Source organism: Bos indicus x Bos taurus, chromosome 3, assembly GCF_003369695.1.
Source record: "Bos indicus x Bos taurus breed Angus x Brahman F1 hybrid chromosome 3, Bos_hybrid_MaternalHap_v2.0, whole genome shotgun sequence".
NCBI lineage: Eukaryota > Metazoa > Chordata > Mammalia > Artiodactyla > Bovidae > Bos > Bos indicus x Bos taurus.
In genome coordinates this window covers 42,548,157-42,565,409 of record NC_040078.1, presented here as the reverse complement: position 1 = coordinate 42,565,409, position 17,253 = coordinate 42,548,157, and the positions used below count along the sequence as shown (strand labels likewise).

General features: G+C 33.7%; 1 protein-coding gene across 1 annotated transcript in view; it reads left to right on the top strand.

The window, feature by feature from the left end:
- The window catches only part of SLC30A7 (solute carrier family 30 member 7), a 99,670-nt gene that overhangs the window by 20,386 nt on the left and 62,031 nt on the right, over positions 1-17,253 (top strand). The window contains exons 6-8 of the mRNA XM_027536379.1: positions 7,749-7,892; positions 12,570-12,620; positions 16,353-16,488. Of these exons, the coding sequence (XP_027392180.1) occupies positions 7,749-7,892; positions 12,570-12,620; positions 16,353-16,488 (331 nt within the window). The remainder of the gene's footprint in view (positions 1-7,748; positions 7,893-12,569; positions 12,621-16,352; positions 16,489-17,253) is intronic.

The window sequence follows — 17,253 nt, the reverse complement described above, 5'->3', positions numbered from 1 at the left end:
ATATAGACAATTTCCATCATCAAAGAAAGTTCTTTGAATTGAGAGTTTCTCGAATATGAATAGAACTGCTGAAACACAGGATATATAATGTTTAGTTTCAGTGGACATTAGCAGTTTGCCCTCCAAATGACTCATTTACATTTACCCCAGCGTAAAATGTAAGTACTAGGATTCTTTCACCCATATTAGAACTTACTATTATGGGTTTAAAACCATTTTGCTGATATTTTGATAAAAATGATACCTCATTTTATTTGGTATTTTTTGACTAGTAGTGAGGTTGAAAATCTTTCTGTATGTTTTTCGGCCATCATTCAGATTTTTTCCTTTTCTGGAATTGTCCTTTCCCTCTTAACACCCCATTTTTCTATTGTTTTATTATTAATCCATTTACAAGCTTTTGTTTATGTATTTTGTATAATAATTCTTTGTTTTATGTGTTGCAGTTATCTCTTCCCAGTCTGTGGCTTCTCTGTTTAAACTTTTATTTAGGGGTTTTTAATTTGGATATAGTCTAGTTTCCTTTTTTTTTTTTTTGTCTTACATACTTTGTGGTATGTTTTCTGCTTTTTTTTTTTAAGGAGTTCCTATCCCTGAGTCTTAAAAATAGTCTTATTATTTAATACTGTAAAAATTTTGGTTTTTGTCCCAACTACGTGGTTCTTCATTTATATATATTTTTGTAATGAAGAGTTAGGACTTTTTTTTCTCAGTGTGAATAAGCAGTTTTCCAAGCACCATTTATCAATTTGCTCATTACCTCACTGATATAAAAGGATACACTTAGCCTAAATTACCTTAAATATCAGATTATTTTTGGCCTCTTCAGAATCACATGGGAATAATTGCTATAAACTTTATGTTTTAACATCTGGAAGGGTTAGTCTCATCTTTCTCTCTTTTTTTTCCTCCAGAGTTGTTTAGGCCTGTCTTGTTCATTTGGTGTTTTTAATCACCTTGTCAGGTTTTATGAAAAATCTTTTTGTGATTTTATTGGGAATGCATCGTCTTTATGTTTAATTCTGGGGAATTAACATCTTAAATTTTGAGTCCTCTATTAAATTGTCTTAGTCACTTTGGTTCATTTTTAGGTATTTGAAAAGTTTTTTCTATTAAGAATGAAAACTATTTTTCCTGTTTGTCTTAATTACATAGCCAGAATCTCTATCACAGTGTTTAGAAATAGTTATAGCTTATATCATTGTGTCAACCTGTATAATCACCTGGGTAACTTTTAAAGAAACGTTGGTGCCCAGATTTAATCCCAGAATATTTACATCAGAATCTCTGGAGGAAGAGACCCCAACATCAGCATATTTTGAAGCTTTCCAGTCAACTTTAATGTGCAATAAAGGTTCAGAGCCGTTGCTATTTAGAAAATGCTACTGAAGTTTTACCAATGAGTCTGATGTTTGTGGTCTGTTTCTGATAAAACTGTTTTACCAAGTTAAGAAAAATTTTTTTTCCCCTTCATCTATTGAAGTAATCATTTTTTTCCCCTGCTTTCGTTAATTTAAAGTTGGTAATTATGTTGATAAGATTTTTCTCATGAGAAACCATCTGTTAATTTGAGAGTTAAAACTTAGGTCTGTGATCCATTTTATGTCAATTTTTGTATATGGTATGAAGTATAGTCCAATGTCATTTTCGTGTATATAAATGTGTGGCTGTCTGAACAGAATTTTTTTAAAGGACTGTTTTTCCCCATTGAATTGTCTTGGCACCCTTGTCAACAATCAATTGAGAGTTTAGTTCTGGACTCTCAATTCTATTTCGTGGATCTGTATGTCTATCCTTATGCCATTACTATGCAGTTTTGATTAATGTAGCTTTTGGGTATGTTTTGAAATTAAAACATTTGAATCGTCCAACTTTATTCTTTTTTAAGGTTACTTTAGCTACCCTGGGTCCCTTCTTGCATTTCCGTATGAACTTTAGGATCAGTTTGTCAGTTTCTGCCCAAAAAGGGAAGCTGGGGCTTTGATAGAAACTGTATTGAATCTGTAGATCAATTTGGGAATTATTGTCATCTTAACATCTTAAGGCTCCTGATCCATGAACATGGGATGCCCTTCCATTTATTTTTAGCTTCTTTAGTTTCTTGCAACAGTGTTTTGTAGTTGTTAGAGTAACTATCTCACACTTCTTTTGTTAACTTTACCAGTAGAGGTTTTTTATTTTGGCTGCCACAGGGAGGCCTGGCGTGCTGCGATTCATGGGGTCGCAAAGAGTCGGACACGACTGAGTGACTGATCTGGTCTGATAAGTTTAGGATTGTTTTCTTAGTTTCATATTTGGATTGCTCATTGCTAGTATAGGAATATAGCTCATGTTTGTATATTGATATTGTGTTCTGCCACATTGCTGAAGTATTCATTATTCTAACAGGCTTTTAGTGGAGTGTTTAGAATTTTCTATATACAAGCATACCTTATTTTATTGAGCTATGCAGGTTCTGCATTTTTTACAAATTGGAGGTTTGTGGCAGCCTTGCATCAAACAAATCTAAATGCCCTGGCTAGATCCTACAGTTAAATAGAAGTAGTGAGAGTGGACATTCTTTTCTTTTTCCTGATTTTAGGGTGAAAGCATTCAATATTTCATTATTAAATATGATTTTAGCTGTGCTAGCTATGGGCTTTTCAGAAATGCTCCTTATCAGATTGAGGAAGTTTTCTTTTTATTCCTAGTTCATTGGGTGTTTTCATCATGAAAGGGTATTGGATTTTTTTAATGATTTTTTTCCCTTCATTTTTAAAGGTAATCAGTTGGTTCTTTTATTCTATTCATATAGTGTGTTATATTGCTTGGTTTTTTGGATAATAAACCACCTTTGCATTCTTAGGATAAATCCCATTTGGCCATGGTTTGTAATCCTTTTGACATATTACTGGATTTGGTTTGCTAGTATTTTGTTGAAGACTTGTGTGTTTATAGAAGACTTTTGAACCCTGGTGGTTCAGATGGTAAAGAGTCTGCCTGCAATGCAGGAGACCCGGGTTTGATTCCTGGGTTGAGAAGATCCCCTGGAGAAGGAAATGGCAACCCACTCCAGTATTCTTTCCTGGAAAATCCCATGGACAGAGAAGCCTGGCGGTCCATGGGATCACAAAGAGTCAGACAAAACTGAGCGATTAACACTTTCTGCACTTGTGTTTATATTCCTAAGGGATATTTGTCTGCAGTTTTCTTTTAGTATTGATGGCTGGTGCTGATATCAGGGTAAATTGTCCTTGTATGAGTTGGGAAGTATTCCCTTCTCTTCTGTTTTTTTGGGGGCATAGTTGAGAGATATCTAGTGAAGTCTTGATTCTTTGTAAATGTTTGGCAGAATTTGCTTGTGAAGACCAAGCGTTTCATTGTTGACAGTTTTAAAATTATTAATTCAGTTTTTTTGCTTGTTATAGGTCTATCTGATTTCTGTTTTCTAATGAATCATTTCAGCAGTTTGTGTGTTTCTAGAAATTTGTTTTATCTAAATGACTTATTAATAATTTTAGACATGTATTAAAAAGTATGTCTTTTCTTTTTCTCATAAGGTCAGCAGTGATTTTAGTAATTTTTACTTTTTTTTTGTGGTCAGTCTAATTATTTTAACCTTTTTGTTTTTCTCTATTGCTTTTCTTATCTTTATTTCATTTCTGCTGTAATGTTTATTATACACTCTTTTCCTTGCTTTTGGATTTAGTTTTTTTCTTTTTCTAATATTTTAAGGTGGAAGATTAGGTTATTGATTTGAATTTTTTTTTTCCTTTTAGCAGAGGCTTAATAGCTATAAATATTTGTCTAAGCATTGCTATAATGTAAGTTTGGGTATATCATGTTTTCAGTTTTGTTTATCTCAAAGTATTTTTAATTTCCCCTGTGATTTCTTCTTTGACCCATTAGTTATTTAGTGGTATCTTTTTTTATTTTCTCATATTTGTGAATTTCCCTAATTTTCTTCAGTTTATGATTTCTGATTTAATTCCATTGTGATAAGATGACATACCTTTTATTATTTCAAATTTAAAAAATTTTTATTGAGTCTCATTTCATATTTTAATGACCTACCATTTGTCTATCCTAGAGATTCTTCCATGTGCATGTGAGAAGAATGTGTATTCTGCTGCTGTTGGGTGGGATGTTCTATAGCTGTCTGTTGGGTATAGTTTGTTCATAGTTATTCAGTCTTCTGTTGCTTTGTGATCTTCTGCCTACTTGTCTATCCATTACTGAAAGTAGGGTGTTGAAGTCTTCAAGTAATATTGTTGTAAGTTTTCCAGTTAATTTTTTTAGTTTTTGCTTCATGTATTTTGGAGCTGTGTTGTTCAGTTCATTTATTTCTATAATCATGGATATCTTCCCGAGGCATAGAACTTGTTAATAGCATGTTCTTTTTTTCTCACAGTAATTTCTGGCTTATAGTATTATGATAGCCATTCTGGCTCTGTCGGTCTTTGTCTTTTTTAACTGCTTGCATGGCATTGGTATATTTTTCTGTCATTTTACTTGTAACTTATTTATGTTTTTGAATCTATAATTTGCCCCTTATAGACAGAATATAGCTGAATCATTGTTTTTAGTCCATTTTTTAGTCTCTGCCTTTTGACTAGAGGTTTAAAAAAATTTGCATTTCATTTAATTACTACTAAGGTAGAATTTACATCTGCCATTTTGATATTTGTTGTCTGAATCTTTTGTCCTTTTTGTTACTCTGATCCTTGATGCTTGTCTTTTAAATTAAATAGATATTTTCTAGTATACCTTTTTAATTCTCTTGTTTCTTTTACTGTATATTTTTTTAGTTCTTTTCTTAATTGTTGCCCTGGGGATTACAAACATCATCTTAATTTAAAGCAGATTAATAGTAATTTAATAATTCAGATTAATAATAATTTAATAATATGCAAAAACTTTGCTCAGATATACCTCTATTCACACCTCCCTTATTTATGCTACTGTTGTCAGACAAATTACATGTTTTTATGTTATAAGCCCATCAGTACAGTTTTGTAATTATTGCTTTATGCAATTGTCTTCTAAAACATACAGGAGAAGAAACAAGTTGCAAATTAAAAAATACATTTATCTTCTCTTGCAAGATTACTGTTACTGGTGCTCTTTATTTCTTTATGTGGATTTAAATTACTATTTAGTGTTGTTTCATTTGTAGGAAATACTTTTCTTTATGTGGAAGTATCTGATTTTTCCTTTATATTTAAAGGAGACTTTAGTTGAATTTAGAATTCTTGACTGAGTCATCTTCTATTTTAAATTTGTTATCCCATTGTCTTTTGACCTCTCTGATTTTTGTTGTGAAGTCAGCATTTAATCTTATTCAAGATCCCTTGTACATACATACATCTTGTACATACACCTTGCTATACAATTTTCAAGATTTCGATGTTCATTGATTTGACTATGATGTCTTTAGATATAGTTCTATCTGAGTTTATTCTACTTTGAGTTTCCTGAACTTCTTGAATGTGTAGATAATATTTTTTGTCAAATTTGGGGAATTGCCATCTATAATTTCTTCAGGTATTTTTTATATTTCTTTTTCTCCCTCTTTTCTCTTTGGGACTTTTTTTTATAATTAATTTGGTAGACTTGATGTTTTCATAGGTCTCTAAGATTCATTTTTCTTGATTTTCTTTTTTCCACCTATTTTTCAGAGTATATAATCTCTATTGATCCATCTTCAAGTTTACTGTTATTGCAGCCCAGATCTGTGGTTGAGCCCTTCTAAAGTGGATGTTTTATTTCAGTTATAATGTTTTTTTAATTCCAGAGTTTCTGTTTGGTTCTTTATTAACTTCTATCTCTTTATTAATATTCTCTTCTTGATGAGTAATCATTATTGTACTTTGATTCTTTAGATGTGATTTCCTTCTTTGACCGTATTTGTAGTAGCTGATCAAAGTTTTTGTCTATAAAGTAAAAAATCTGAGTCCCCTTCAGGAACATTTTCTGTTGGCTGGTTTTTCTCCTGTGTATATGGCATATTTTTCTCTTTCTTTGAATATCTTACTAATTGTTTGTTGAAAACTGGACCTTTAATTTTAAAATGACATTCAGTATCAGTTCCGTTGCTTAGTCGTGTCCAACTCTTGGCGACCCCATGGACTGCAGCACGCCAGGCCTCCCTGTCCATTACCAACTTCAGGAGTTTACTCAAACTCATATCCATTGAGTCAGTGATGCCATCCAACCATCCCATCCTCTGTCATCCCCTTCTCGACAATGACATTGGTATCAGATTAATTCACCGTCTTCTCTCAAAGTTTGTTCCTGATATTATTATAGTTATTTATCCTATTGCATGATTTCCTTGTGTTGATTCATGTCCTGCAGTGTATGTCGATTGAATTCTTGAAGCTGAGCTCTGAATCTGATAGTTATCACATTGAGAATAAAGATTTTTTTCCAGGGACTGCCAAGTTTGGACAAAATAGTGACTGTGATCTGTACATATTGCTTTTAACAGAGCCTCAGAAGAAATCAGATCTCTCCAGTGTCTGCAAAGCTGCTGACTTTTGGCTAATTTCAATTGAGCTTAGGCAGGAAGTGGAATGGAACTAACCCCAAGTTAAAACATCAAGACTCTGCTGTCTAACTGAGATTTGGTAGTTTGTTGGATAGACAATTTTCAGTTCCTTTTGTGGTTTTGGTTAATTATCAGACTTCTGAAAGTTTTTAGTTGTGTTTCCCATATTTTAGTTGTTTTAGGAGAACTAGCTTGCCAACAACCTCTGTCTACCATTCTGGAAGTTGATCTCCCTATTCATAATTTTTCATATAACGTACTACTGAGTTTGATTTTAGGGTATTTAGGATTTTTGTAAATATAAGTGATATTTTTTAATTAGGTAGCATTCAGTCATTTTCTATATTTTGAAATAGTTTGTAGAAGATGTTTCTATGATGGTTCGGTAGTTTTTAGGTTTGCTGTGGAGAAATGATTCCTCACTATTGTGTGCCTTTTTTCCCCTAAGGATTCTACCTGATTTAATTTTACTGGTCCTTTTACCAAATGCAGCCATTTCCCTGTCTCTGCCTTAATGTAACCATATTCACATAGTATTTTAACTTTGTTAGTATTAATGCCATTTCCTTCTTCAATATGTATGATAGTACTTGACAAAGTTTTGGTCCATGTTCACTGTTTTATCCCCAATGCCTGGATGGTACTGTAACATAATGTGTTCCAACTAAGTACTTCTTGAATGAATGAGCAACGTTATCTAATCTCTTTAAATCCTTCTGTGTACTTCTCACTTATTTTTATCTCCAGTAGAGTCTGCCACTTCTTACTGTGCTTTTATTTCCTTCCTAAACTCTATCCTAAGAACTCAGTATTGTTTTAATGAATCTGTGGGGCTTTCTAGGTGGCTCAGTGGTAAAGAATCCGCCTGCCAATGCAGGAGATGTCAGAGACATGGGTTTGATCCCTGGGTCAGGAACATCCCCTGGAATAGGAAATGGCAACCCACTCCAGTGTTCTTGCCTGGAAAATCCCAAGGACAGAGGAGCCCCACAGGCTACAGTCCATGGGGTCGCAAAGAGTTGGACACAACTGAGCGACTGAGCATCATCATTTTAGCACTTTCTACAAAGAAATGTTTATTTATTGAATATTGATTGAATATTCATATTTGAACTGAATATGGTTTGAGCACTAATTCTTTTCACTAATGTCAGTATTATTGTAACCATTAAGTAATACATTTTTACATACCTTTTGTTCTTACACACTTTGTTTTTAGGCCATGGACACAGTCATTCTCTCTTTAATGGTGCTCTGGATCAGACACATGGCCATGGAGATCACTGCCATAGTCATGAATTGAAACATGGTGCTGCACATAGCCATGATCATGCTCATGGACATGGACACTTTCACTCTCATGGTGAGTACAGCAAAAATACTTTCAAATGGACAGTTTCTTAAACAGAAATGGCATAGATTAACTTTTCAAGTTGAAATAATCTGTTTAAAAATATTGCAGTCAAGTTCCTTTCTAATAAATTGGACTAAATGGTTTCTAAGACTAGTTTATTTTCAGTATAAAATGAAATTAACTTGGCATAAGGCAGTGAGTGTAGGTTTTTTCAGTGATTTTATCATAATAAAATGCCACTATTTTAAATAAGTGTCAGTGAATGGGGACCATTGCATTTCAGCAGTTTTTTTTTTTTTAATTATGATAAGGCCTTTTGTGCCATATATAGGCTTATAAAAATATAACAGTTTTCAATTTTCCACATTTTTATTGTAATTTTAACAGATATCACCTGATATTTACCTCCAGTTCCCTTAGAAGTCTTTCTATATTAACTTATATAGTATTGGATACTAAGTTATAAGGTATTTATCAACTTACTTAACATTTTATTTTAAAATTATATTTAGTTTATTCACAAAATTTTAGAATATTACTAATCTAATAGAAGCTGCTTGGGTGATACAGTTTGATTAATCTTTAAATAAGTTATATGCTTAAAGATTGTCTGTGCTTGCCACAAAGGCAGAATCCTAAAGCTTTCAATCTGAAAAGATGAAATGGGCCTTAGGGATTGAGTAAGCCCCTAATATTTTCAGTCTCTAATATTTGCTATACTTTTGAAACTGTTTATTACACTGGTCTGCTTGAACACCTTGCTTTTCTAAGCTTTTTGCTCACACGCATCGCAAAATAATTTTGATAAAAACTGTATATTCACATTCTTAGGATGATTTCTAAAAAAAATTATTGTTTAATTGCAGAGAATATAATTTGATACTTTGTATTTTAGAATGAAACTTCCATATTATTTTATTGAACATAGTCAGTGGACTCTAACTACCTTAGTGATTTGAGACCCACTGTCACCTATTTAAAAATATTTAAACAGTTGTTAATTTTATAACCTCCTTTCTCCTGGAATTTTTATTTCTATTCTACCTCCTTTCCAGAATTTTATAAAGTGGAATATACTTGTGTTAAGGCTTTAATTGGTCATCTGTTAATATTTCTTGGCAATAAAATAGGTATATTAATTAAAATCTTTTATCTTTTAGGAACATAAGACAGCATTTAAATGTTTCTTTCAGATGGAATTATTGTAGCTTTTACTAGTATAAATTCAATTAAAATAATTATGTTTTGATTTTGATACATATATAATCATTAAAAAGCAGCATTGTATTTGAAATACATATCTTAATGAGATGATTGAAACTCTTTTTCTCAATTAGTTTATAGATAAATAACTTATTAGCATAAAATAGGTTTTGACATCAATTCTGTTCCTGTTTTCCATCTTTATAATGTAAGTTCTAAGAAACCTTAAATAGAAGGAATTCTGTTGTAGCAGTTTCTGTCATTTCTTTGATTACCTTCAGAATTATATTCCAAAAGTTACATAGTGTATCATCAAATATTTTTGATGATCTATTAATTGGTAGTTTTATTAGCTAATCCCTACCTTTTATTAGAAGCAAAGAATAAGAAACTGTGTTACTTACAAAAAGATTTGCTAGCCAATCTTTAGAGTCACTGCCACCAACATTTACAATTGACCCCTTGTTTGTTGTCCTAGACTTTTTCTAATACTCTGGGGAATACACTGTGATAAGCTTTTAGATAGATGAGAATTAGCCCTTCTATGGGAAAAGAAAAGATTTGGAAATGACTTTAAGACCCAAAGAAATTATAGTAACTAGTAAATAGAAATGCCAGGCCTCAAACAGGGAATCTGACTTCAAAATCTGCTGTCAACTGTTATTCTGCGTTCAGTATTTTATAAGCCAGTCTGAGAATGCAAAAGTAATAGGGCCGTTATTCCATTTTGCCTGTAAGAACCATTATAGTCTCACTATGCAGTACTGTGAACTTTGTATTTATTGGAATGCTGCACTGTGAGTGAAGTTAGATGGGTTTTTGTTTGTTTTAAGTGCTCATATCTTAGTGACTTAAACAGTAAAAGTTTATATCTTGGATTGATTGCGTAGAGGGTAGGGGCTTTGTTCCTCATGGCCATTCAGGAATCCAGGCTCTTTCCATCTTTAGGATCCTTAACTCTTGTATCCCACCACTGGATTCTCTGCATCTAGCTGGAGATAGAATATATAGCAGATCATGTAGGATATTCTGTGAGCTGAGCCTGGAAATAATTTACATCTTGTATTTTTTTTGTTTATGACTCAGTCACATATACCACCTAAGTCAGGTGATCCTTAACTCAGGGACCCTGGGAAATCTAGTTAAGCTGTTTATCAGAGAGGAAGAAGAAATGGGTCTGGTAAGGAGGTAGCTAATGTCTGCCACAGAAAACAAATTTTATATCCAAAAGGATTTTCAGATTTTACATAGGTGGGAGTTATTTTATACAACTATTATATTAATATAGCTGAATATACGTTATAAAATAATTATGTCAAAAATGACTGTTGTCTCTCTTCAGTGACTGATATTGGGAAAACTGGACAGCTGCATGTAGATCAGTGAGTTAGATGACACTCTCACACCATACATAAAACTAAACTCGAAGTGGCTTAAAGACTTAAATACAGAACATGACACCATAAAAGTCCTAGAAGAGAACACAGACAAAGCATTCTCTGACATAAATTGTACCAGTGTTTTCTTAGGTCAGACTCCCAAGGCAATAGAAATAAAGACAAAAATAAACAAGTGGGACCTAATGAAACTTACAAGCTTTTGCACAGCAAAGGAAACCATAAACAAACTGAAAAGACAACCTACTGACTGGAAGGAAGTATTTGAAAATGATGCTACCGAAAACGGCTTAATTTCCAAAATACACGAACAGCTCATACAACTCAATAACATAGAAACAAACAACCCAATCAAAAAATGGGCAAAAGATCTAAATAGACATTTCTCCAAAGAAGATATACAGATGACTAATAGGCACATGAAAAGATGCTTAACATCTCTAATTATTAGAGAAATGCAAGTCAAAACTACAATGAGGTACCACCCAACACCAGTCAGAATGATCATCATGGAAAAGTATGCAAATAACAAATGCTGGAGAGGATGTGGCGAAAAGGGAACCCTCCTACATTTCTGGCAGGAATGTGAATTGGTGCAGCCACTATGGAAAAGAGTATGGAGGTTCTGTTTAAAATAGAGTTGCCATGTGATCTAGCAATCCCACTCCTGGGCATATATCTGGAGAATGTTGTTGTTCAGTCCTGCAGTTGTGTCCGACTCTGACCCCATGGACTGCAACATGCTAGGCATCCCTGTCCCTTACCATCTCCCGGAGTGTAACTAGTTCAAAAAGATGCACCCCAGTGTTCACAGCACAATAGCCAAATAGCCAAGACATGGAAGCAACTTAAATGTCTATCAGTAGATGAATAGATAAAAAAGATATGGTATATATGCACAATGGAATACTATTCGGCCATAAGAAAGAATGAAATAATGCCATTTGCAGCAACAGGAATGGATTTAGGGATTATCATAATAAGTGAAGTGAGAAGGAGGACGATAAATACAATATGATATTTATCACTTATAAATCTAAAATACTAGCAGATTAGCAGATACAAACTACTATATATAAAATAAATAAGGTCCTACTGTATGGCACAGGAATATTTTATAATAAACCATAATAGAAAAGAAAAAAAATGACTGTCTTTTTCTGGACTAACTATGTATAGACAGTAATCTCATGCCCTGATCAGGAGCCTGATATTTAGAACAGTTATACTTTTAGCTCTCAGGATTTTTAAGATGACTACATCTTTCTCCCCATGCAGCAGTACCATATTTAGACCAAAATCATTGCATAACCTTATGCTTTTATAATTCTTCTGGCATTGTCACAGTGTTCCATCAAAGCTGGAGTAGGCAAGGGTAGGTCCACTCTTCATTACTGTGGGCCAAGAACTAGGACTCTGTTAGTCATAATCAGAAAGCTCATCAGTCGTCCTGATGCTCCCTTACAACAGATACTGCTGATCATTTACATTGTTTACCTGTATTTTTGCTTCGACGTTAATGTTGATTAGTGATCTTCCCACTATTTAGTATAAAAATTGCAGTATATTTTTATTTCTTCATCAAAAAGGCAAAATGAAAAAGTATTTTTATCTCTTCTGTATGAAAATCTTGCTGCATTCATCTAGAAGCTATTGGGAAACTGTTTGCCATAGTCCAGTTTTCCTGGAAAATGTCCTGGTTTCATTTCTTGGTCTTCTTATAATATCAAGGGGTAGTTTTGTTTTTTCTGAATTTTCCAAATGTAAATTGATGTAGCAAACTCTGTAAATATGCTATGGATATTAGAAAATTCATAATGTTTTTAATTTACTGGGTTTTTTTTAACCAAATTGCCTAATATAATAATTTCCTAAATACTCTGTACTATTGATGCATTTTGAAATTTTTTATGTCTATCTTCATTTAATTACCATATTAAATTTTAAAAATAATTTTGTAGGTCTGATGTGGCTATGTAATCATGCATCCTTCACGATACATTTGAATGAAAAGTACTCTGAATTGCAAAAATTGAATCAGGAATTGAAGACATGTTTTAAAATAATTTAACTTAACTCTCTACAGATGGCCCCTCCTTAAAAGAAACAACAGGACCCAGTAGACAGATTTTACAAGGTATGACAAGCTATTTGTATATTTCTCAGTTTTATGCAACTGGCTTCATAGTTTTGAGCTAACTGTAGTTTTCCTTTAAGAAAAACGAATAACATAGTATTTGTGTTTAAAATGTTAGCCTTCCTAGTTGATTTTTTAGTATGTATTTCAGTTCAGTTCAGTTAAGTCACTCAGTCGTCTCCGACTCTTTGCGACCTCATGAATCGCAGCACGCCAGGCCTCCTTGTCCATCACCATCTCCTGGAGTTCACTCAAACTCACATCCATCGAGTCAGTGATGCCATCCAGCCATCTCATCCTCTGTCGTCCCCTTCTCCTCCTGCCCCCAATCCCTCCCAGCATCAGAGTCTTTTCCAATGAATCAACTCCTCAAGTGAGGTGGCCAAAGTACTGGAGTTTCAGCTTTAGCATCATTCCTTCCAAAGAACACCCAGGACTGATCTCCTTTAGAATGGACTGGTTGGATCTCTTGTAGTCCAAGGGACTCTCAAGAGTCTTCTCCAACACCACAGTTCAAAAGCATCAATTCTTCGGCACTCAGCTTTCTTCACAGTCCAACTCTCACATCCATACATGACCACTGGAAAAACCATAACCTTGACTAGATGGACCTTTGTTGGCAGAGTAATGTCTCTGCTTTTCAATATGCTGTCTAGGTTGGTCATAACTTTTCTTCCAAGGAGTAAGCCAGTCTTTTAATTTCATGGCTGCAGTCACCATCTGCAGTGATTTTGGAGCCCTCCAAAAGAAAGTCTGACACTGTTTCCCCGTCTGTTTCCCATGAAGTGATGGGACCGGATGCCATGATCTTCGTTTTCTGAATGTTGAGCCTTAAGCCAACTTTTTCACTCTCCTCTTTCACTTTCATCAAGAGGCTTTTTAGTTCCTCTTCACTTTGTGCCATAAGGGTGGTGTCATCTGCATATCTGAGGTTATTGATATTTCTCCCAATGTGTACTAGTAGGTATGTTAGCAGATGTTCTTTTAACTGTCACTGAGCTATTTTCTTAACATTTAATAAGAAGATTAAAATATTCAGAAACTAGACTGCTTAAATATATATACTCATGCCACTGACTCTAGGAACACCATAATAGTATGTTTGCCTTTGTAGAATTGTTAAATAATTTTTCTAAAAATAATATTCAGTATGAATTTATGTTGTAGAAAAATTTAGTGCTAAAAATGTAATGCATCCAAACTCAAAAAATGTATAACACCAAGAGTGAATCCAAATATGAACTATGAACTTTGGGTCATAATGATATGTCATTTGTAACAAATGCACTATTCTGGTGGGGGATGTTGATAATGAGAGGGACTGTGCCTGAGTTGGAACAGTGGGTATAAGTGAAATCTCTGTATCTGCCACTTATTTTGCTGTGAACCTAAAACTGCTCTCAAAAGTAATGTCATATTTTCAAAAAAATGTGATGCAAAGGAGATCTTTTGCATATACATAAGCATCAAATGGTAAAATGTAAACAGGAGCTTACAGGTTATGTAAAATGATACATTACAAAATTTTATAAGCTAGAGACAATCTGTCTTGTCCCTGAACTATGGCAGTTTCTTTTTGGGGATGTGAACTGATCTTTGGCTCTGGATTTCTATATAGGTTTCATTGTCAAAGTTCCTAATTTCCAGCTGCCCATCTTCCTGCCTTTATTTATTTTTAAAAATACTTATTTATTAATTTTTGGCTTCATCCGGTCTTAGTTGTGGCATGCGGGATCTCTCCTTGTGGCACTTGGGCTCTCTAGTTGAGGGGTGTGGGCTTAGTTGCCCGGAGGCATGTGGGAACTTAGTTCCAGACCAGGGATCAAGCCCACATCCTCTTCTTTGAAAGGTAGTTTCTTAACCACTGGACTACCAGGGAGGTCCTCTTTGTTAACTTTTGACCACAGTCCGACTTTCTCACTAGCTTGTGATCCTGTTTCTACTGTGCTTATTTTTATTTTCTCCACTGTTTTTTGATATAGCTCTTGCTTTTTATTTTTCCCCTGGGACTGTATTCCTTCATCCTGAGGAGCTCATTTCAGGAGGCTTAAATGTGCCTTCTAGTCACTAATTTTCCTTTTGTGAAATATAGAGAATTGTTTTAGGGCAGCATTTGTTGAAATAACTTGTAATCATGCATGTGTAATACTGTACATTTAACCTTGATAATAAGAGTTAAGTTTTAGTTATGGAAATCATCACAAACTGAGGAAAGGGAGGTCAGATTTGCCTTCCTAATTATCTTTTATATAAGCTGTTGTAAAAATTAACTGATATTTTCTGAGTGTCCATTTATGGTGGCTAAAGCAGCCCATAGTATAAATGCCAGATACTAACACTTTTCCACATAGATACTCACAGGTGAAAACCAAGTTTACTGAATTTTTCAGTTATTTGCTGCATTTTCAATATGACTTCTGGCTTTTATATGAGTCAAACATATTAGTTTAGGTTTCTTCTTTAGTAACTTTCTTCTTGAAAAGATTACTGGAAAGTAAGAAGGGCATATCTAGTTAAGGATATTTGCTAATAAAACTGGTTTTTAGGTCAGCAAATAAGATGTAGCCAGGGACTTGCCACTTAAAGGAAAATCAAGAGCAAAGGATTCTTTTCTTTTTCCTTTAAGTGGTTAGAGCTATTTTCAATTTGGATCCTACCAGAACATTGATTAAAGAATATATAAAGTCTTTATCATATCACTTCAGAGTTTTGCAGGTTAGGGACCCTCATCCACTTACATGTGTATCTTCCTTAAGTTTTATTTTTGAAACTTAAAGTGATCTCAAGATTTCTTAATCTATTTAATTGTTCACTAGTTAAAATTTTCTTAAATATGTATACTAAACTGAATTTTTTGACTTTTTAAATTGTTTTCCTGTCAAGTATCAGTTATTAAATGTTCATACATATAGATTCATGGGCAGTTAGAGTATTAGTATCTTACCATTGTAATAGTTTCGAAGAAGGAAATGGCAACCCACTCCAGTATTCTTGCCTGGAAAATCCCATGGATAGAGGAGCCTGGCGGGCTATAGTCTATAGGGTTGCAAAGCGTTGGACACAACTGAGTGATCAATGCTTTCACTTTCAATGTAATATTTAATTATTATAAGTTAAAAATATATTTATATCCTCTTTAAAATATTCAGACCATTACTTTCTTTCATATCAGGTTTGAGTTTAGTATGTAACTTTAGTTAACAATACCTTCAGGATAATTAGTTTACCAGTTTATTAGTAGAGTTATGGTCCATAAGAAAATCTTAATCTCAAAAGGTAATAATTTTACTTACCAGCAGAGGGCTCTGTGTGTACACATATTTGTAGTTATAAACAGTGTTTTCTTGACTGATTGTTTCAGCCTAATGCAGTTCTCTCCTAACAAATTATTAGTTAACTTCTGGACTCAACCAGAAATGAACGTGCACAAAAAATTTTTTTAATCAAGTATTTCTTCATTTATATTATAGCAAAATATTAAGGATTATGAAGACCAAGTATAACTTAGAAGTCAAATATTTTAGCTCCTCCTGTTTTTTAAAAAGAAAGATTATTTTAATTCCCAGAGGTACTATTACTTCTTTACTAAACAGTGGATCAGCATTCATACTGATTTTCGAATTAGTATTTAGTTTTTTAATATATAAAACCAAGAATATAGTTTTAAGAAAAATTTACATTTTTAGTTTATCAGAAAATATGATTTTGATTCTCATTATGCTTTATTTCTAGGTGTATTTTTACACATTCTAGCAGATACACTAGGGAGTATTGGTGTAATTGCCTCTGCCATCATGATGCAGAATTTTGGTCTGATGATAGCAGATCCTATTTGTTCAATCCTGATAGCCATGCTCATAGTTATAAGGTAAGTGTTGGTATATTACTTTCAGATATTAAAATGAGAGGTGATAAACATCTTATTTAAATTACAGATCAAAATTATTATTATGTTGGGGGTTTTTTGGTCTTCAACAGATTTCTACATAGATTGTTTCTCTTTTCATCTTACTTTTTTTTGTGTTACCTCAGGTTTGATATTTCATTTTTGTATTTAGTGATTGATCTTCCGTAAATCAAATCAGTAGTAATTTTCTTTAATCCAGCACTATATTTTTGAGTAGAACATTGGAAATATAAAATGTATTAATGTTAGAATATTATTCCTTTGACATCTGCATTTTGTACTATCAAGTCTAAAAGAATACTAAAATCTCTTCTAGAACTAGCTTTAATTTATAAATTCACATTATAGTTGTAGAAGTCTTATAAAAATGCTTCAGATCAGATCAGTCGCTCAGTTGTGTCGACTCTTTGCGACCCCATGAATCGCAGCACGCCAGGCCTCACTGTCCATCACCAACTCCCAGAGTTCACTCAGACTCTCGTCCATCGAGTCAGTGATGCCATCCAGCCATCTCATCCTCTGTCGTCCCCTTCTTTTCCTGCCCCCAATCCCTCCCAGCATCAGAGTCTTTTCCAATGAGTCAGCTCTTCGCATGAGGTGGCCAAAGTACTGGAGTTTCAGCTTTAGCATCATTCCTTCCAAAGAAATCCCAGGGCTGATCTCCTTCAGAATGGACTGGTTGGATCTCCTTGCAGTCCAAGGGACTCTCAAGAGTCTTCTCCAACA